Below are 22,931 nucleotides of genomic sequence, written 5' to 3'. Positions count from 1 at the left end.
TGTGGGGGGTGGATGGGGCTACCTCCAGAACACATATGTAATAGTTCTATACAGTTCTGAATAATGCACTGCACAGGCAGAGATAACCCTTTTGGGTGAGTTCACTGATGACCACTCAAGGAGCTATAGTTACAGGTAAGCAATCTGTCCTTTAGAGTCTAGGGCTGAGGACTTGGGAAATCCTGGTCTTAGTCAACACTGAGTGATGAAATTCACTGGATGAACTTGAACCAGTTACACATATTCAGTATGAACAGAGGTGCAAGAGTAAAGTGGGAAGAAGAGCCCTTTATTGTGTGTTGACATCACTTAAGGAAAGACAGATTATGTTTGCATATGTAAAACCTTTGAAGTGTTGCTTGAATAAAAACTACTTCATTAATAATAATTTCTTACTTTAAAGATGGTTTTGGTCTCTTCCTCTCTCCCCAACACCTATTTTAGGAACATGAATCTGAAGGTGGAAGAACTCCTTTAATGAAGGCTGCAAGAGCAGGTCACGTCTGTACTGTGCAATTCTTAATTAGTAAAGGTAGGTTTTTGTGAAGACTATTTCTTAATGTTTTCATGTATTTGCCTAAGATTTGTTGATATTAAATTGTTGCTTTTATTTTATGATTCGTCTTCATATGTTCTTTTTTAATTGCATCAAGAACATTTATTAAAGCAATTTTCTAATATTGGAAAATGAAGTAGTTGGCTACTATACATGGCTGATATAACTTTTAGAACTAAGAAGCAACTGGCATGTCACATTGTACTCCAGTTACCATGTTATAATGCAGAGAAACTTGTGGCTTCAGCAAATTGACTAAATTCTCAAATAGTACAAGAAATAATGCTTTTTTTTCTCAAGCCATATGCATATGTTGCTGTGATTATTTTAGGCTTGCAGTGAGGCAGTTCCTGATTTTTCCTCTGCCTTGCATAAGAGAGCAGGTTTGAAACGGAGCCATACATCTTTTTCACAGAGTCTTTGAGGATTTTCTTCACTCTGTTTTCTCCTTTCCCTGATCATAACTCAGGTAGTAGGATAGTTGAAAACGTCTCTTCACTATCAGTCCTCACCACTATAGTAGGAGGTGGGTGAGAATGAGATGTCCAAAGTATATGGTTACTTCAGGAAGAGACAGACATTTGCAGTCCACTCCTTAATAGGAGAAGACCAGTGGGATGGTGGTCACCAGAAGGTAATAGTTAGGAATAAGAAGTACTTCTCATCTTTGTTATTCTTTAACAGGAGCAAATGTGAACAGGACCACAGCAAACAATGATCATACAGTTTTATCGCTTGCTTGTGCTGGAGGGCACTTGGCAGTTGTGGAATTGCTGCTGGCTCATGGAGCTGATCCTACTCACAGATTGAAAGTATGCAGTGGTTATCTTTCTTCTCTAATCTCTTTTTGTACTGGGTGCATATTATTGGGCATCTCTATGGCCCTATACAGACAGCCAAAATAAAGCTGCTTCGGGTCACTTTGGAGGTATGCTGTTTACATGATGCATGTGTCTTAAGAGTCCGGAAGCTGCACCAAAGCTGTGCACAAGTCCTTAGGACTAGATTGTGGTTTTGGTGCGGCTTCCAGGCTCTTAGTACACATGTATTATTTAAACAGCATACTTCCAAAGTGACCCGAAGCAGCTTTATTTTGGCTGTCTGTAAGGGGCCCAAGTGACACTGGGGCACAAAATTATATTTTTAAAGTATTTTTTCAGACAGAAATAAATTTTACATGTAGTTTTGTATCTAGTTTTCCTGCTGCTGTTGTGTAAGGGAACTCTTCCATATAATCTAGTCTAGTCCAATATCCCCGCCAATTGTCCTGAACCTCTTAGTGAGCTTGCTACCATTCTGCCCTTTGCCTGCAGCCAGGGAAAACTTGGAGCAAGCAGCAAGCCAGAAGCTGAAAAATACCATATTATGTGGGGTGGGGAGGGAAGAACATCAATTGATTAAATGCTGCATTAAAATTCATTTTAATATTGTTGAAGAATAATTTAAAATGCTTTTATAAAATGCTGGATATCATGGAATGCAGTAAGTTTCTTGGGGGGGGCATGTTTCAGAATATAAAACAAAAGTACTGTATGTATCTCATTGTTTAAATTGTTTAATAAATATTAAATCATTTTATTGTTTGCACTGATTTAAACTAATCAGGTTCATTTTATTTTATACTACCCTGAAACCTTTAAATAGTGGGCACAATATAAATCTTTTAATAAATAAACAATTAGATACTCATTTTATCTCATTGTTACCTAATAGGATGGTTCAACCATGCTAATAGAAGCTGCTAAAGGTGGACATACGAGTGTGGTTTGTTACCTTTTGGACTACCCTAACAACCTGCTTTCTGCTCCTCCACCTGAGTCTACCCAGCTGACTCCCCCTTCTCATGATTTAAATCGGGTAGGTATATTAGGTTTTTTAAATTTTGTTTTATATTCTGTGTCATTGCTATTGTAAAATAATTGCTTCTCAGCTGGAAACTGCTATTGTGGTAAGTTTTATTGTAGACCACTTGTTAAGGAAGTACTAAACTTGAAAGAAAATAAGTCATCTTTTGGTGGGTTTAATTCTAGCTTCCTAGTTCTGCAGGAAAACTATCCTAGGGAAGCCTTGGCTATGGATGGAATTTTACCTGGTTAGTTCTCTTCGACCATTTATGTCCTCTTATAGTTGCCTTAACCGAGTAAAATTAAAACTCTAGGAATGAAATTCTGTGTTATCTAAAACTAACTACTGCTATTTTTATCTTGTGAACTGTATATCTATTTACAGTTTCTAACAATTTGTTTGCGTCATGCCAGAAAACAAAGAATTTTAATCATAATGTCCCATGTTCTAGGCTCCTCGTGTACCTGTACAGGCACTTCCCATGGTTGTCCCACCCCAGGAGCCTGACAAACCCCCTGCTAATGTCGCTACAACCCTTCCCATCAGAAATAAAGGTCAGTTGTAGCTGTGTAGATTATCATTAAGTGACCTTTTGTAGATAACATAAACAATTCCTTCTCCAACATCAATAGAGGATATGTCTGTACAGCAAATTATTAAGGGCTGTTTTTATCCTGGGGTTTTTCTCAAGGCTTTACTATTGTATGGGTTTATCTTGATTGCTGGCTTACAGGTCTTCATTAACCAGCAGATATTTCATAGTGGAAGAAACTGAGAGAGTACCCTTTCCCTGTAAAAGTTCGTGAAAAAGTATTCTGCATAAATGAAATGTCATAATTTTTTTAAAAAGTTTAGTTGTTAGAATATTCTTAGGAGAGCTGAAGAAGCAATCCACAACCATTGGGATATTCCTTCACACCATCTGATCAAGGTGGGAAAATTGCAGACGGTTTAATCCATTGACCTCTTTTCTCTTCCTTTCATTTTTCTCTCCTCCTACCTTGCCAGCTGGTCTCTCTCTCAATTTCTAGCACATTAAAATACAACTTAAATCACAACAAATTAGGAGTAGAATACTAGTTAATAGAATATGGCATTTGCAAAAGATTTAATAAACAGAAAAATCCCAACTCAGATGCGGACAGGGAGGAGTTCAGCACCCCATCAGAGAAAAAAGAAAATGTTACTAGAGGAAGGACCCACCACTAGAAATGCTCAGTTAGCTACAAGCACACAAACTACAGAGCAAGAAAACATTAAAAATATTTCTGTGTTAATTATGTTGAGAGGCATACCTCTTATCAGACTCCAGAGTATATTTTAAAGAAAAATTCCTTTCATTGAGCAAAAGCAATACAGAGGGAAGATCATTCAAATTCAAAACCGTGGAGATACCGTGGAGTGATAATAAAACCAACGTCAGAAGCTGCTGTTGACAAACCCCGAATAAAGAGTTCAGATTGCTGAGACAAACTGTTACATGCTATTAACAGGTCTGCTAAGAAAGAACTGAGAGGTGAGAGCAATGCCTGGTGAAAATAGACAAAAACAACTGAATTGGGTGTGTGTGTCTTTTTTTCCCCTGTCCTGTTTAAGACTGTTAAGAAAATGCATCTGCTATTTTAAGAAAAACGTGTGGCAGTAAGGTCAAAATTAATTATTTTGGATAAGGCCAGAAAGTTTTAAAGGATAAGCTTTTAATAAAATAAAAGACTTAACAGTGTAGTCTCCCCCAAACGGAGAAAGGGAGATCAGTGGAAGCAAACTCAGTTGCAACTTCCAATCATCATCTTGAATCAGAGGATTCCAGACAAGGAAGGGGCAGAAACAAAGAGAACTTTCATCCACTCATAGAAGGCCACAATATTGCGTGCAGAAGTTCATGGTTTAAGTGACAGCCAGGACAACAACAGCAAAAATTCAATGCATTCAGGGATGAATATGAGCCCTTTGAACACAAACTGTGCGTCTGAGATACAGGAAATGTTCAGCAGCAATCTTATGACATTTCTGCAATAAAAAGTATAGTTAAGGAAGTATTTGATTTAGCGATGGAAAAAAGACTGCACAGTACTTTCACTGATAAAATATTTTCAACTACAATGAATTTGAATAACATGATTAATCAATGGAATTGATCTCTTGGACTATGCATTTAAAGAATGATGAGAATTTAGGTTTAATGAATTTAGAACATTTATTGGTAGAGGAGAAAATCATTCCTCAGAACAGGGATGTCCATAGAAACACCAGTTAACTTCATGGGGTAAGAATCTAATCAAGCAGGTACAGCAAAACCAAAGGAATGCACAGAGAAAATAAAATTTAAATAAAATGAATGAAATGTTGGATTTAGAGTCAAAAAGGAAAGATGCTGCCAAGGAATAAAGTTAGGCAATGAAGAATAAGATTCAAATATGGATGACATGCACTCTTCAGATGGGGAAACTATTACAGAGCAAAATAAAGGCAGATTATTTGAATCTGATATTTCAGAAGACTACAAGAAAGATTATTTCAGAGTGACTACTTATTGAATATGGTTTGGAGGATCTAAACTAGGATGAAAGTAAGGAAAAAGGAAAGTTAAGTAAGGTAGTAGCCTTGTTGCAAAATATGCTATCAAAGAATTTAGAAATTCCTATGCCAGGTTTATTTAAAGAATTCAGTCGTAATGGGAAACAATTCTTAATAGTAAGAACTTCAATTACATTAAAGATTCTATGCAATGAGGGGAGAGTGTATTTGTCCCATTGATTGATGGTCCTGTCTCAGCTTTAATTTCAAATGCTGTCATCCCATGGGAAGGTAAGGTGTTTCTAAAGAATGTAGATGAAAAAAGTATTGATGCAGCTTTGAGAAGGTCTCATGAAGCTTTAGCACTGTTCATTAGAGCATGAGTCACATTTTCAATGTTTACTAGGGCAGCCATATTATGGGTTCAAAAAATCCTGGGTTCAGAAGATGCAAGTGCTCGAACTACAGAAAAAGCACTACTTAAGTTAGAAAAAGTACTTCATTATATGACTGATCGAGGTTATGATGATGCATTATTTGCAACATAATCACAGCTACTCCAAGACAAGAAACAAGCTCTTCCTATAGTTCACAAAACAGGAGATGCATCAGATGAAACTTCCTTTCGAGGAGGAACAGGTTTTCAAAAAGAGATTTCAAAAATTCACACACCAGTGGCATAAAAGTAGATTCCAATTCAGACAGCAAGATCAACAACAGTAAAGAAGAAAAGGCAGACATTCCAATAGGGGTCACAGGCAGCAAAATGACTTGAGGAAATTATCAGTAGGCGAAAGCTTACTTCACTTGGTTCATTTATGGGAAGTCATAACTACAAATGAATAGATACTTCAGGAAGTTCGACGATGTTATGAGATCATTTTTTTAAAAAGCCAAGGAAAATACATCTTTCATCATCGTTATCAAAGAACAAAATCAAGAAGGAGATAGTCCAAAAAGAAATTCAACATTTAATTCAAATTGGGGCAACAGAGTTCAGAGAAATTTGCTCCATTTTCTTTACAGCCCCAAAACACAACGTGGAACACAGACTTCTCTTGGACTTCAAATTCCTGAATGGTTTCGTTCAATATCAAAGGTTCAAGAAGAAACGTTACAAACTATATTTGAGAATTTGGAGTTGAGTGATTACTTATTATCAATAGACTTGCGCATTTCACCTGCAAGAAATACTTGTGATTTCGATTACAGCAACAGCTGCTACCAGTTCAGGGCTTTGTTTCGGCCTGGCTCCTGCACCCAAGGTTTTCACCAAAATTGTGTTATTGGTAGAATTTTTGAGGCAATAGTGGGTACAGTTGTTCCCTTATTTTGATGATACCTTGCTGAAAGCTGGTGCAAAGAGAAGGCAAAACCATGACCTCAGTCTGACATTACAATGTTTATGGAGTTAAGGCTTTTAAATAAATTTTAAAAAGTCAGTTGAGAGCTTACAAAGATTATAACACATTTGGGAGCAGATATAAATACACAGAAGTGATGTGAAGCAGATTATAAGGGAGAGATGAGGAAGGTAAAAACAGATCTAATGCATCTAACCAGGATACTAAGATTATTAATATCAATGATATGACTAGACCCATGAACAGGGTTCCATGCAAGGACTTTGAAAGTCTGTTTGAGATCATATCAAAATCATATAATAAAGGAAAAGACACATAACCATGATTGTACCAAGACGAGAAGAGAGGTTTGCTTTCTTGGGTCAAACCAGGCAAACTGGGTCAGAAAAATTCATTTTTACCACAAAACAAAATAGCCATTAAGAACAAATGCAAGTCTCTCTGGATGAGCTGCCCATTGTCAGGGTCAGGTAGTTCAGGGAGAATGGACAATATCAAAGAAAAAAACTCAGCATAAATTTACAGGAGATGAGATTTACAATGTTAAAATTTGCAAGCAAAATTTAAAAAAAACACAAAGATGTACAGGTAAACAAAAAAATCACCGTGAAATGTATCTTTGCAATCAAGGGAGAACAAGATCCCAGAAACTACCAAAGAGTGAATTAGAATACAGTGGACCCATCTCATATGCAGGGGTTCTGTTGCCCTCCCCCCATGGATGGCAAAAAATGCAAACAGGCACACCTCATGTTATTCAGTAGCAGCAACATACGTGCAAATGCATCAGTTCATCCATGTGCATGCACCACCATTGGATAATATGGTGAAATCCACAGATTACCAGCCCACCAGTATGGAGGGTCCACTGTACTAGCTGTACTAGGGCCAAAATGGTTGAACTCACTTGATAGCAAAGGACTTTGACTTTGACAGTGGACTACCTAAGCAGAACTAAATACAACCAGGAGAATGGAGTTTAAACCAAGAAGTACTATGGAAAATTTGTGGTGGATCTTTCCGCATCTTGTCAGAATTTCAAAGTAACATATTTTTCAGTAGATGGAAATGCAAGTGTAGAAGTACATGATGTGTTAGCACTAGATTGGTTGAAGGGTCTCCATTATACATTCTTTCTACTTTCTGTAATACAGAGAATACTGGTGAAAATCAGAGTGGTGAAGGCGGAAGTGGTTTTGATTGTCCCACATTGACCACACAGACCATGGTATCTCTGTTAATAAAAATGTCAATAGGAAGCCCATACTAATTACCTCAAACAATGGATCTGACTCAAGATCCAATTTGTCACTCCAACTCATGATTGTTAAGTTTAATCACATGAAGGCTGAGTGGCAAAACAGGGGTGCTCAGACCATTAATGAATGCCATTCTACCATCTAGATGACGTCCACGCAAAGTATATGTGAGACCACTTGGAAAGTCTTCCAGAAGTGGTATAAGCAAAATTCAGTAATAATATAAGAGATACAGACAGGTGCTGTCCTGTTCCTTTTACAGAGTGGAATAGATAAAAAGGAAAGTTGCAGCTTTGCCATCTGTGCTGTTATTTAATGTGGTTCATGTCAAATCATTCTTGAGGGAGGCAACTTTATTAATTCAACCAGCCTTTCACAGAGTCCTTACATGGGAATTGAATTTTGTACTTAGCACTTTGACAAGATCTCCTTTTGAGCCACATTGTGAAGTGTCACTGCACTTAATGACTTTCAGAGTGGCATTTCTAGTAGTGATTACATCAGCAAAGTGGCTGTCAGAAATAACATCACTTTCAATATACCCTAACCTATGCAGATTTGAAATAGATGTTAATCCTTCCTGCCTTATAAAAAGAGGATCATATTTTCACGTGAGTCAGATATTAGAATTGCCAACATCTCGTCTGAATCCAACACACCCCTTAGAAAGAAGATGGCATTTAATGGATGTCAGGAGAGCTGTAAAGATTTATTTTGAAAGAACAAAATCAATTAGATGTATGGAGGCTTTTTTTAATATAAGAATAATTTCATCTAAAAACTTTAGGTTTCAAGGCCACTAAAACAATGATTTTGAGATGGGTGAAAGGTTGCATTTATTTGTGCTATGGCTATTCACACACACTAAGACTACAACCAGTGTGGGTTCATTCGACAAGATCAAAGGCTACAGTGGCATTCAGGGTAACACCTTCATTGGAAGAAATATGTAAGGCAGTAGAATGATTACAGTTATCAACATTTATCAGACACTATAATGGACAAATTTATGTCAGGGCAGGCAGCATTTAGGCAAACTGTTTTGCAAGCAGTAGCTCAGGTACCAAGCAGCGATTCCCATCTATAAAGTTTCAGCTTGGTTATATCCAAGTGGTTGTGGATTGCTCCTTCTAGGAAGAGAGAAGGAGCAATCCTCCTCTAATCATGGTAGTGTTACATTAAAAAGACAGAACCAAAACTTGCTATCCATTTACTATCCAGTTTAATTTTTCATCTAAGTGAAGTTGAAAGCTGGCAGCATACAAGACTATGTAGTAAAACTGAAGGGGCAGTGGATTAAACGGTTTGGAATTAGAGTCTCCTCCCTTGATCAGATGATGTGAAGGAATATCCTAATGTTAGTGGATTGTTGCTTCATCCCTCCTGAGAATAATTCATGGTAGGTATCGACCTCTCATTTCATTGTAAAGATGGAGTATTACTTCCCATTTTGACTAAATTTGTTTTTCTTTGCCAATAGAAATGCATATATGGTGCTTGAAATGTCTGCAGTGAAATCATTATAACATTGCTCATGATAATCTGGGGTTGGGTTTCACTTGTCAGCAAAAATCTGGGTATACGTAAAGACTGAAATTTTTGCCTATCTGCCAAGAACCGGAAATGGACAAGTGCAAAATGATATCTTAAATACAAAATAATGCTCTCTGAGAGTCTTTTTTCAGGGCTTTCCCCCCCTCCAGTATTGAGTACTGAATGTCACTTTTAGAATTCCAGTGCAAAAAGATTTATTATTAACTCAGTGTTTTCATAAATATACCAAAATAAGGTTTAATACTGTTTTTTAGCATGAAGGAAGGTAATGACATATCTTGAAATACTTTTGCATAAGATTTTTCTGCATTTTTAAATTTGTTTTAGTATACTTCATTAGCATTTCTTAAAACCATGGTCAGGTTGGGGAAGTGAACCTGATCTTCCACCCACCCACCCCATACATTGCAATCTCTACTTTCCTCTTTCATGTCTCTCAGATCTCTGCAACCACATTTGCATCTCAATATGTTTAGGCTGTATTTCTGTGTTCACTTACCTGGGAGTAAGCTCCATCACACACATTACAACTTACTTTTGAGTAAATATGCCTGGACTTGCACTGTTAGTTACTTTCCAAAGGAAGTCATTCATAAAAACACCTTGAAATATATGTAGTCTTTATCCATAGCGAAGCATCAGTACTCTATATCAATACTCTGTAGTGCCTAAACTATTTAGATTTGTGATCTAATTCCTCAATAAAGTGCTCACAGAAAAACAGCTACGTATGTCTCTTTGCCTTAGACCTTTCCACTATGGGTGCCCAAGTTTCTTTGTGCTTTATTGACCAGTAGGTCTTTAATGAGAATACTGTTCATGTGCACTTCCATTTGGTTCTGAGGGGGTTTCTCTTTCACACAGCCACTTCCAAACAAAAGTCCAGCAGCCATTTGCAACCAGCCAGCCCAGATGTACAAGGTTACATCGCCAATCAGTCTCCAGAAAGCATTGTTGAGGAGGCTCAGGGCAAGTTGACAGAGTTGGAGCAAAGAATAAAAGAAGCCATAGAAAAGAATGCCCAGCTGCAGTCCTTGGAATTGGCACATGCTGACCAGCTCACCAAGGAGAAGATCGAGGAACTGAACAAAACCAGGGAGGAACAAATTCAGAAGAAACAAAAAATTCTTGAGGAGCTGCAGAAAGTAGAACGGGAGTTGCAGCTGAAAACCCAGCAGCAACTGAAAAAGCAATACCTGGAAGTCAAAGCGCAGAGAATTCAACTGCAACAACAGCAGCAGCAGCAACAGTCTTGTCAGCATTTGGGACTACTAACTCCTGTTGGTGTAGGAGAGCAGCTTACTGAGGGAGACTATCCACGATTGCAGCAGGTGGACCCATACTCACTCAAAGACGATCCCCAGCAAACTGCTGCCCAGATGGGCTTTGCTCCAATTCAGCCTCTTGCAATGCCCCAGGCATTGCCTCTGTCTGCAAGCTCCTTACCTCCAGGGTCTATTACAAATCTTACTGAACTGCAAGGTGTTATAGTTGGACAACCAGTATTGGGCCAAGCACAACTTACAGGGCTGGGGCAAGGAATTTTGGCAGACGCACAGCAGGGGTTAATGGTAGCCAGCCCTGCCCAGACCCTCAATGACACATTGGATGACATCATGGCAGGTGTGTATAATTCATTACATATAGGTACCATGTCAGTTGCTGAAAGGCAGCTTTAGTATGCCAGTATTGGTAATCTTGTTTGACTGCACAACGCTGAGTTATTTTGGCCTGTTTCCCAATTTTAGATTAGCAAACATCTGATTTAGATTAGCAAACATTCCCATTTGCATTCCAGTATTGACTACCAGGTTATTAAAATAGGCTGGTGTTTTGGGAGATGGCATTCTGTTTTACATTAATAATACGAAAATAAACAGCACCTATCTCCAGCAGAAGCAAAGGAAGAGATTGGCAGTCATGAAATGAGTTGGAAAGTATCTCTGATGTCAGCCACATGATTCTTTTTGTCTCCAGCTCGGGAAGCCAGAAGTTTTTGCCTTGATAGTCATGTTACATCCTTTATTTGGTTTGAGCTCCCAATTTTTTTTAATTAGTGTTTTTTTGTTAGAGTAGTTTTCTAGTTACTGAAATACATGAAAAATAATATCTTGATCAAATACATCTGAATTATGCTAGGAAAAAAAGGTTTGGGAAGATGAATTAAATTCCTTCCTTTTTAAAAGCAATCAAGCACAGCAGAACTAGTCTGAAACAATCATAGCTCTGATCCAGTAATTCCAGTGCCAGGAGAAAGGGGATTGCTTCCCATCCATCCCCAACACATAGATTAAGGTCAGGAATTGTGTGACCCTCCAGATGTTGGACCATGGTTCCTAGTAGCCCTAGCCAGAGGTGAGAAATGCTGTGAGTTACAGCTCAACAACATCTGGAGGGTGATGCACTTCTCACTTACGACATAGACAGTCTTGAATGTGGAAGGTATTTGTTATTTTATCTCTGTCTGAGCACATCAGCTTTGGTTTTTAAACTGGCATTCCTTGGTAAATCTCAAATTCAACAGATTTTTCTGTTCTTTTGCTAGGCAGAATAGGTTGCAAACTTGCCACATCATACATATGATAATTTAGTCTCCAACAGGTACCAGCTAGATAAATATTAATTTATCTTACTATTCAAAACTGTAACAGATCTTTTATTTTTTTAAATTGCTTTTCATCATGCAACCTAGATTGGCACTTTCTTCTTGTTGTAACAAGCAGAAATATATAGAGGTTTTTCTCACTGCTACCATCATCATATACTGGCTTCTTAGATGTGAACTATGCTGAAGTTTGTTCTGTTCATTCATTGAGCAGTATATTATGCCCCATTCTTTAGTCCAAAAACTTGCAGAGCAGATTTGTTAGTTTCATTACAAATCGGGCAAACAGCTCCTACTTGTTTCTGCCACTGGTTCTCAATCTCACTTTTGCTTCTCTAGACAGTCTGCTTATTACATGTGTCTGGGACTTCAAGTCAGTTGGCAAATCCTTTCTAGAGAGTTCTGAAACACCTAGCCAAGACTATTTAAAAAGTATAAGAGTGAGATAGGTTTTCATTGAAACAAGCAGTTGAATACAGCTTGTGGTGCTGCTCAATGCAAAATTTCTCATTCTCATTTTCTAAAGTGTGGACAACTTCCTTCTTGATAATCAGCCATCCTGAAACACAGTTTGAGCAGTTTCTACTCTTATTGCTGCCATTTGCTTCCTCTATACTGCAGAAGTGTATCATACAACCAAGTAGTGATGTAAAAATTTACTTAAACATCATTACAGCATAATAGACCACAACATGCATCAATTTGTTTTTTTGTTTAGCCTACAAAAGCCAATTCAAGTTAGAGTTCTTAACTGTAGACAATTAAGATACATTTACGAATGTATCAGTATATCCAATGACAAGAAAATGTAAGAGCTCTGACTGAATTGGCTTCTTGTTTTTTCTTTTCTTTTCTTTTCTTTAGGTTCTGTATCAAATTTCTAGATTTTGGTCTCCATCCTCCCCTGACCAATAACTATTTTAGATAGAGAAGGATATTTGAGTTCCTTTACAATATTTAACCCACTGATATTAATGTATAGTTTTCTATATTGGCTCAGATATTTTGAATATACTTTCCTGATCTAAGACATTTTGTAATTCCTGTATCCTGATGTACATATTTAGGTGCAGTGCGGGGATTGATTTTTGTCGTACTGTTTGGTGATGTTACTAGTAAAAGTGAAAGCCTGGCTGGTTTTGGGTTCTGATAATCCTGCTCACCTTGTTTGGCTATTTAAGGGCCCTCATTTCACAAGATCCAGATGGTCATTTCTCAACATGTCTTATCAGAAGTGACAGTAAATCCCAAGCAGCAAACAAATTTGTATAAGCTAAATATTGGACTGTTCTCATCAGGATGTAATATAGTCATCACCGTTTCCATATATTGACTACATTTGGTTGTATTTTTACCCCCTGAAGAAAGGGAAAAGACTGGTTTGTCTTAGATACAGTTTGCAACCAAATTGTTTTATATGTTGTCACTTTTTTGAAGTTTTTATAAAAATGAAAGGATTTTCCTAAACTACAGCTAACCCTACTTTTAATAAGCACAGTTATTTTCTTCAATAGCAGTGAGTGGAAGAGCATCTGCAGTATCAAACCCCCCTACGCACAACATTGCAACATCTGTTTCTCAACCTCAGACGCCAGCACCAAGTCCTATCATTTCTCCTTCAGCCATGCTTCCAGTCTACCCTGCCATAGATATAGATGCACAGGTAAGCCAAACCTCTGTCAAAAATGTTTGAGAATTTTAAAAAGCTGAAGAACAAAAACTTCTATTTGTCCTCAAGGTGGACTTGAAAAGTAATTCCTTTGATTACCTGCAACGTGCTGTAAAATAGTGACATGCCTGTTGCTTATTGCTAGATATATGTTAGTTAAATCTAGTCTTTGATGAATGAGAGAGAAAACACATGGTTGATTTAGTATATTTGCTATTTCCAGAACAATAGAATTTAATTGTTGTTTGAGAAATTAGAATTTAAAGACTTTGCCCATGATGAAGGACTGCAATTTCTAAACAAACACAGAGGTTTCACCTTTGATTTCTGGATGCCAAAGAGCTGAAACTAAATCAAAGAGGGATTTGGAAGTGTTTTTGCACTGCAGTGAGTCCTTGGTATCTGATGGATTTGGTTCCAGGACCCCCCTTGGATAGCTAAATCAGTGGATGCTCAAGTCCCATTAAATGCAATGGCTTAGTAAAATGGTGTCCATTATACAAAATAACAAAATCAATTCTTTGGAATTTATACTTTTTTGGAATATGTTCGAGCTATGGATTATTGAATCCATGAAAAAAGAATCCGTGCATACAGAAGGCCAACAGTATTAATAATCTTGGAGATAATGGGCAAGTTAAAGGGCACAGGTAGTCATGATTTTGTGTTGTGAGGATGAACAGTTGTGATCATTGAGCTTGTGTGCTCTCCACGCCTCTACAAACAATTACAATAAAAATACATTAAAAGCAGATACATTAAAAACAAACCAACAATAAAGCCCCAAAGCCCAACCTCTTGGCCACGAAAGAGAGGAGGGAGGCCCACAGGATATTTTACATTGTTTCCCATTATGTAGTTTGAACCTGAACATGCTTAGATTAGGAAACTGAGATTACACTGTGACTTGAGATCCTGATGTGTTTATTCAATCTTATTACAAACCATCATTTTCCATATTTGTATGTAAAGAGAAACTGGTTCAAGGTAGCAACTGGCAGTTTTGAACTATGTCTTCTTATGTACAAAGGAGGAAAAGAAAACAGGAGCACAAAAGCCAAGTTTAACATTCTGTGTTCATGTACATTTAGCTGCTCAGAATTCTTCTGTGTTTCATTGCTTTTTAAAATCAAAATGTTAGGCACATACTGGGAGATATGATCCCAGACTTTAATTTTAATTCTTAAACAGAAGATAAAGGACTGATTTGGGTAAATTAATGTACATTAGAAGCAATATGTTTCATTCAAAGATGGTTAATGCTAGAAGCCATGGTGAGCAACTGCAGCAAATCCAGGAATCAGTTTTCTGCCTCTGAGGACCACATAGATTTCCAAAAACAGAAACAAAAATCTGGAAGTGGCTGAAAAATTGATACAAGGATGTTAAAAAATAAATTCTTGTCCCTAAAGGCTTCCAGGTGGCTTTTTGGGGAGAGGAGGCTCAGAATGAGGTTTCTATGGAGGCTGGCAGGTTGGGGGAGCACAAAAACAGCTTTGAGACCATTCTTTACTCATGCCATTATAAGACATTTAAAAGTTTGTAGTGTTTATATTTCTGTATAAGCAGCAAGCAATCTTTATTTATCATTGAAAACATTAATTGCATATTTTCTAGACTGAAAGTAACCACGACACTGCATTGACTCTTGCTTGTGCTGGTGGACATGAAGAGCTGGTACAAACACTTCTAGAAAGAGGTGCAAATATTGAACACAGGGACAAAAAGGGTATGTGCCTGCTGGTTAAGTATCAGTATTCATTCCAGAATTTTCTGTGAGTTGTCTGTTTATGTACTCTGTTAGAAGTAGATTTAAGGATGGTTTCTATGCCTATTTTTTAAAAAAAACAACTGTCTTAACCAATATTCAAATCTGTTCTGTGTTACTTTTCCATGTTTCCTAAGCTGTTGAGTTAACTATATGCATAGTTTTTGTATAATTTAATTTTCTTAATGTTGTTTTAGGTGCCCTAATTCTCTTTTATGTCTCTCCTGTTAAAATTCATAGTGATTGTTTAGGAGAAAGAAGTTAAAAAAAACAATCTTAAAAGGTTGCCTGTTTCTGTATTTCCAGGGTTTACTCCTCTTATTTTGGCGGCAACAGCTGGTCACGTTGGTGTTGTTGAGATTTTGTTGGACAACGGTGCAGATATTGAAGCTCAGTCTGAGAGAACCAAGGACACACCATTATCTTTAGCTTGTTCTGGAGGAAGACAAGAGGTAAGGAATAAATATGGCTTTTTATGATATACTAACTGAGAACCTTTAATCATAAAAGTCAACTTAATTGCATTGATCCCTGATTCTGAAGAAATTCCTTGCAAACTTATTCAGTTTATTCAAGGAAACTTGTGTGCAATAGATAATAGAACTGAGTGGTATGTTAGCACAATTGGGAAACAAGTTGCACTGAAATGTTATTGTTTCTCAGTTTCCACTTTTAGGTTTTGGATATTTAGAATAATACCTGCTTGTATATATATGCCCTTTTGGAACATAATATTACAGTGATACATCAGTAATGGACTACTAATGCCTAGCCATGGTTACAGTGGGCCTTTGGTATCTGCTGTCCTTTGGTTCTAGGGGGACACACACACTGCGGAATCCAAAATCCCTGGGTGCTCAAGTCCCTTATATACAGTGTATACATTTTTTGAAAAAAATATGTTTTCAAGCCATAGATGGTTAAATTCATGGATGCAGAAGGTCAACTTTGTTTATGCTAACGTAAGAACATGAGCTGGGTTGGATCAGAACAAAGGCCAATTTGTAGAATACATTCTACTTCCTCAGATGCATTTAATTCCTTATCTGAGGAAGTAAATACACCTGAGGCAGTAGACTGTAGTCTACGAAAGCTCATGCTGCCAACTTCTTTCAGTTAGTCTCAAAGGTCTACAAGATCTCTCTACATTCTATTCTGCAGACTAACACAGTTATATCTTTGAATTCAACAACAGCATGATGTATCTATGGCATTATACAGTATGGCAAGAACAGAAACTAGGAGGCATCCAATAGAATCCATGAGGAAAGAGAGACATGGCTCAAGATGCAGAAAGTTTATGTTCAATAGCTAAAAAAACTAATGTGTCGCAATCTATATATTTTTGTAAAGGCCTTCTTCAAGAGGTTAAAGCAAAGGTCTGCAGAAACTTTTGATCAAAAGGACATCCATATCATTTATTATATGAACAGATGGTTGTAGATTTTATGTGTTAAATATATATGTTATGAGTCATAACATAACACATAAAAATCCCAACCTTCCAGTTATATGCTTTGAGTCCCCAGGCAAAATCATGCTGAGCTTTTTAGATTTTCTAGCACCTTGAAACATTTATCTGGTTTTTCATAGATATCTATATAGTCACCATTGATAAGGCTGTCATTTATAGCCTTATTACCCATAACTATGTTATAATATACTAACTGGTGTCTGTGACCTTTCAACTAGTAGAGGTGGCACTAAGCATCCTGTTCCATCCTGCTAACTTGGGAACAGTGTGGAGGGTGACCCTGGTTGCACGTTATGTGTTCAGGACTGACTGGAGAGGTAGTCATTTCTTGAAATATCTATTTTTCTTCTTCTTTTTTTATAATTCAGGTTGTGGAGCTTCTCCTAGCTCGAGGTGCAAACAAAGAGCATAGAAATGTTTCTGATTACACACCTCTCAGTTTAGCTGCTTCTGGTGGTTATGTGAACATCATCAAAATATTACTGAATGCTGGTGCAGAAATCAATTCCAGGCAAGTTCTATTTTACACTCTTGTTCCACTGTTGTTTTCTTTAGCTGCTTTTTCACTCTGATTTGTAGGGAGATGACTCTTTAAATTCAGCAGCCTTCTGAGAGAGAAATTTCCTAAAAGAGTATGCATGACAGCAACTGTTTACATTTATTATATTCCTGAATTTTGTTTTATTTGCCCCTTTAAAAATTTCAACCTAAATTTTAGAATTATAATGGGGGGGTATCAAATACCACTTGTGTATAATTGCCAATGCAAATGTATGGCCTCTGAATCCTCCATTACTAGGTCTGTTGGCAGATGAGATAGTCACACCTATAGGTTCATATGGGTAGACTTCCATTGGACAAGTCACATTCTCTCAGCCTCAGAGGAAGGCAAAGGCCTCTAAACTAATTATTATTATTATTATTATTATTATTATTATTATTTATTTCTTACCCACCTCACACCAATATAGATTAAGCCACAGAAAACCATTTAAACACATTAAGCTAAGACACATGAACATGGAACATGTTAAATTCATCCAACATAGATCAAAATATCTCAATTTAAAAATCATAGTTTAAAATTGACTGGCTAGACCTGATGGAGGATATAAGTGTTTTATACTATTTTAAATTCAGATAGCATGTTTAGCTGTCAAATCTCTCCTGGCAGGTCATTCCATGGTCTAGGGTCAGCTGATGAAAAAGTCCTCTGTGTTGCCAATCTAGTTTTGGCTGATTGAAGTAAATGTTCCCCAGAGGACCTCTGTGTATGGCACGGATTATATGAGAGGGTGCAATCCTGTAGGTAACCTGGACCCAAACCATGTAGTGCTTTAAGAGTAATAACCAACACTGTACTTTGCCTAGAAACTAAGTAGCAGCCAGTGGAGTGATTGAAGTTTCTGAACTTGTTACAAAGATAGCCCAATGTAGACTATATTTTGCTATGCAAATCTTGCAATGAAAACCCTAATAAGGTCCCCATAAATTGGAAACAACTTGAAGGCACACAGCGACACCATGTAGGTAAAAATGAATAAAGGAGCACTACTTTACAAAATTAATATGTAATGTTCATTTGTTTTCAGAACTGGTAGCAAACTGGGTATCTCTCCATTAATGCTGGCAGCCATGAATGGTCATACAGCTGCTGTTAAGCTGCTCTTGGATATGGGTTCAGATATTAATGCACAAATAGAAACCAATAGGAATACTGCCTTGACCCTGGCCTGCTTCCAAGGAAGAACTGAAGTGGTTAGCCTTCTTCTTGACAGAAAAGCTAATGTTGAGCACAGAGCTAAGGTGAGGAGTAATTCTTGGTCTATGTGTCTTCCTCTTACGTTTATATTATTTTCACATTCCTGTGATCTTAAGAGTATAATGAATTTAGAGTTGGCCCCTTTAGAAAGATGTGATGACCAGAAGAAGTTAAAAGGACTCACTGGTTGCGATCCTCTGTAGAGCAGATGAATGACATGGCTTTGAGTGAAAGCGTAAAAGGGCACAAATTCAATAATGATTCCATCTTCACCCTGCTCTTCTCAGGAGAAATGGAGGAGGCCCAGAACCTATTGTTTACAGCTGCCTTCTCCCACCTGCTGCCCTCCAGATGTTTTAGACTAGATGCCCATCAGGCTAAGCAAGCAGGGCCAATGGTCAGCTAAACAAAAATTCCAGTCACATGAACTCCTCTAAATATGGTAGACAAAATGATCAGGTGTCAAAAATTCTTATTTTTTTCCTTCCTTAACTTTTACTGTATTACCATATATACTTGACTATAAGTCGACCTCATGTATACGTCGAGGGTAAGTTTTGGGGGCAAAATTATGGATTTTGATATGACCCATGGATAAGTCGAGGATAAGACTTAGGGGCATATAGCAAAGGATCTAAAGGTTGAAGCAAAGCAAAACTATATCAAAGAACTTATAAAATTCCAGCAGACATTGCTCTTTGTGTTTACTCTTAAGACTGGATGGATGAGAGAGTAGATAGGGTTGGTGTTTCCAGGACAGATTATACTCTTGCTTTTCACCAAGAGATGGTTCCTTCTTTTAAAGAAGAGTTAAGGTACAGTACTTACATTGACCCATGGATAAGTTGACTCAGGTTTTTTGGGTCAATTTTTTTACCTAAATTTCTAGACTTATACATGAGTATATACAGTAGTAGAGGGTCTGTTTTCTGATCTAACAGTGAAAACCTGATATGTGTGTGTGTGTGTGTGTGTGTGTAAATGTATATGTATATGTATGTATGTATGTATGTATATATATTCACATACTTCAGTATAAATAGCATCTTTAATTTTATTCTTTGTCTAGACTGGCCTGACACCATTAATGGAAGCCGCCTCTGGTGGATATGCTGAAGTAGGCAGGGTTCTTCTAGACAAAGGTGCTGATGTGAATGCCCCTCCAGTCCCTTCTTCAAGAGACACAGCTTTAACCATTGCAGCAGACAAAGGCCACTACAAATTCTGCGAGCTGCTTATTAGCAGGTACCATATTTGCTTCTTGACATATTCAGCTTTCTACAAAGGGGTGGTACAGGGAATTTGGTTTACAGAGAACGTTGCTATTTGCTTTCTAATACATTTGGTTGATGAATTCACAGTCTCAGCACATTTTCACATTCGAAAAAGATAACTTATAAGAACACAAGGGCTTGTTCTGATGCGAAACCTTCCTTTAGAAAGGTATTAGAGAGGTGAATTTTTAAAAGGAACAACTTTGGTTGCTCCAGTTCATGGGTCTTCCATGAAGTATTAGTGTAAATTTTCCATTCTGGTGTATGTAAATTGTAAGTCACTTTGGGTTCATATTTTGGGAGAAAAATGTAATTTGTTTAACCCCCACACTTCATCCCAGTGGCCAAGTGGCACAGAAAAATGAACTGCCAGGCCACTGATTACCTGTCCTGATATTAATTACTAATTATTTTGCAGTAGTGGAACTGTTTTCACAATTGTATGGGTGTGCTCAAATGCAAACATCACTGCAGTTGTAAGAGAATGATGTCACTGGAATCTGGCAAATGTCTGAAATTATTGAATTATGCCAGTTTAATATTAATAGTATTCATTGGGTGATTGTCAACCAGCTTTTTAGTCATTCATTTTCCATTTTCTCAGACTTTTACAGTAGCACATGTTTTCTGGATTTAGAGTTGAACAGTGTTCCGGTTTGCCAAATACCATCTTAGAATTGGCGTGGTATGTTGTACCATTACCAGGAGTTCATATTTCAAAACTCATTTGTTGTATTTTTATCATTATTCTTGTTATTATACATTTGCCTTTTAAAGCTGTCATAAACTAAGGTTTGAAAACGATTTTTAAAACTTTTTAAACTTTGATTTAATATATTGTTTAAACTGTATTTTATTTTAACTCAAATTGTGAGCTGTCTTGGGCTCTATATTGGGAGAAAGGTGGGATCTAAATTAAATAAATAAATACCTGTTTCAGAGCTTTTCAGGAAATAATTACTGAGGTAAGGAGAGTTGCTAATGTCATCCCTTACTCCTTTAATGCATAATTTGTCATTTATTCTAGAATATATATTTATCTATCTTATAAGTCATCTTTCTCCAGACATGGGACCCAAGGCAGCTGATTTTTAATTTTTAAAAATCAGTAACATCTTAATTTATGCATTGATTACTTTTTTTAGAGGAGCTCACATTGATGTTCGTAATAAGAAAGGAAATACTCCATTATGGCTTGCTGCAAACGGTGGTCATTTAGATGTTGTCCAGTTGCTGGTACAAGCAGGAGCCGATGTTGATGCTGCTGATAACAGAAAAATAACTCCGCTGATGGCAGCCTTTAGAAAGGTAGAATGGAAACTTTTGGTTTGCTTCTTTTCTCACGTCTGGAAATACAACTGTACCGTGATAATCAGGTACCATGTATACATGTCTGCTGAAGAGGTTGCTTGAGACACAGGGAACACATATAATATGTGGTAGACTTTCATACTGATAGTCATAAATATCAGGCTTTTAGACTTAAATGTAATGATCAGACAATTTGCGTTCTAAGAGAAGGAACAAAGTTTAGTACAATGGGCCATTGATATACTCTGGGATTGGTTCCAGAACCCCCATGATACCAAAATCCATGGATGCTCAAGTCCCATTAAATACAATGGCACAGTAAAATGGTGTCCCTTGTTTAAATGGTAAAGTCAAGGTTTGTTTAGGGGGGGATTTATATATTTTAAAAATATTTTCAAATTGTAGATGTTTGGATATGTGGATCAAAAATCCATGGATATGGAGGACTGACTGTAGTAAAGCACCTTCTTTATAGGGAGTAAAAACCTAGGTGCAATTCCTTACACATATTGAGGGCTGCAAAAACTTTTTCTCGAAACTAGTCTGCTGACAGTGCTGGACTAGACGGACCAGTGATCTGATTCACTATAAGGCAGCTTCCTATGTTCCTGAGAACCGAATTGCTGAAACACAGATAGCCATCTTTATGTTTCTTGGTGTAGCCCCAAAAGTAAATGTTTGTACCACTGAAAGTAGTGGTGGGCAACTATGTGGGAGCCAGTGGTCAATCCCCACCCCCTCACTCGCAGGCCACACTCTCCAACACACAAACAAAGCAAACCAAAATGCTTCCGTTTCCTCTGCGGTCTCGCCCTTTCCTCTGCACACATTGCACCATTTTGGGAGGGATTGTAAAGGGAAACAGGCATTTAGGCATGATATAGTGTTCTGTGGTGTTTATGATATGGATGTGGGTTGGAGGTATTTCAATGTATTTTTATGCTTTGGGGTAACTTTCTGTATGTTTGGGGGCAAAAAGTCACCCAAGGGGGGAGGGCTGCAATTTGCCCACTTCTTAAAGAAAATAAACCTATTTTCTGAGCCTTAGGTTATTACATGTACCAAAGAATAAAACAAATGAGTGCAGGACTGCCAGCTTCCTAACCTCTTCCTGCTCTACATGTGTGAAAACTGACTTATGTACCATCAGTGTACTAACAGGTAGCTTTGCATTGAATCCCCAAATCACAAGATTTAGTGAAAATCTTTGTGCTCATTCAGCTTCCCAATAATGAGTTACCCAGAGAGGAAAAGAACTGATCTTACCCAGTTGTGCAGATCTGCATTATTAATATGCTTTGGTGCCCATTGGGGGGTCTTTGAGGAAAACAAGGTTACGTTAGTGACGGGGAGGAGTTTTTGCAAAAGGTACTTATAGGTCTGGTACTTATTATAAATGGATATAAATGTTCAATCTGTCTTCATATGAATGCAGCTAATGTTGGAAACTTAATTCTTAGGGTCATGTGAAGGTTGTACGCTATCTTGTAAAAGAAGTAAATCAATTTCCATCAGATTCAGAATGTATGAGATACATAGCAACAGTTACTGACAAGGTAAGGATAATTTGGTGCTCATATTCATTAGTACATGTATATAGATATTTATTAAAATCCTTTTCCATTTTGTTCTCAATTTTGAACAGTGTTAGGTGTTACTGGTTTTTCTCTTCCCTTTCTCTACTAGTTCATTTACATAATCTTCAAATGAATAAAACAGAAATTCAGTTGTGTATTCAATTCCTCACCATTATCTTAAGACCAAGACATTAGAACACTTATTATCCTACAGTGTTTTATTTTGGCTTCCTGGCCTCATACTCCAGGATGCCTTATTTTTCCATCCATCCTACATCCTCCCCAAATCAAGTAAGAAACAAAACAAAACCTTAACACCCTGACATAGAAACTCCACCCCATAATAAATAATAATAATAATAATAATAATAATAATAATAATAATAATAATAATAA

At 37.2% G+C, this 22,931-nt stretch overlaps 1 protein-coding gene across 4 annotated transcripts in view; it reads left to right on the top strand.

Moving 5' to 3' along the window:
• ANKRD17 (ankyrin repeat domain 17) overlaps nt 1-22,931 on the top strand; it is an 87,348-nt gene that overhangs the window by 43,948 nt on the left and 20,469 nt on the right. For 2 of the 4 annotated variants that reach the window (XM_042472709.1, XM_042472711.1), the window contains exons 11-23: nt 445-532; nt 1,241-1,368; nt 2,270-2,413; nt 2,853-2,955; nt 9,960-10,718; nt 13,215-13,363; nt 14,987-15,098; nt 15,444-15,589; nt 16,980-17,122; nt 18,204-18,417; nt 19,443-19,618; nt 20,793-20,955; nt 22,419-22,514. In XM_042472709.1, coding sequence (XP_042328643.1) covers nt 445-532; nt 1,241-1,368; nt 2,270-2,413; nt 2,853-2,955; nt 9,960-10,718; nt 13,215-13,363; nt 14,987-15,098; nt 15,444-15,589; nt 16,980-17,122; nt 18,204-18,417; nt 19,443-19,618; nt 20,793-20,955; nt 22,419-22,514 — 2,421 coding nt within the window. The remainder of the gene's footprint in view (nt 1-444; nt 533-1,240; nt 1,369-2,269; nt 2,414-2,852; nt 2,956-9,959; nt 10,719-13,214; nt 13,364-14,986; nt 15,099-15,443; nt 15,590-16,979; nt 17,123-18,203; nt 18,418-19,442; nt 19,619-20,792; nt 20,956-22,418; nt 22,515-22,931) is intronic. The other 2 variants (XM_042472710.1, XM_042472712.1) reach the window with 2 other exon arrangements.

Source organism: Sceloporus undulatus, chromosome 6 (assembly GCF_019175285.1).
Source record: "Sceloporus undulatus isolate JIND9_A2432 ecotype Alabama chromosome 6, SceUnd_v1.1, whole genome shotgun sequence".
NCBI lineage: Eukaryota > Metazoa > Chordata > Lepidosauria > Squamata > Phrynosomatidae > Sceloporus > Sceloporus undulatus.
Note: the sequence above shows the minus strand (reverse complement) of the source record. Positions and strands in the feature narration are given on the sequence as shown.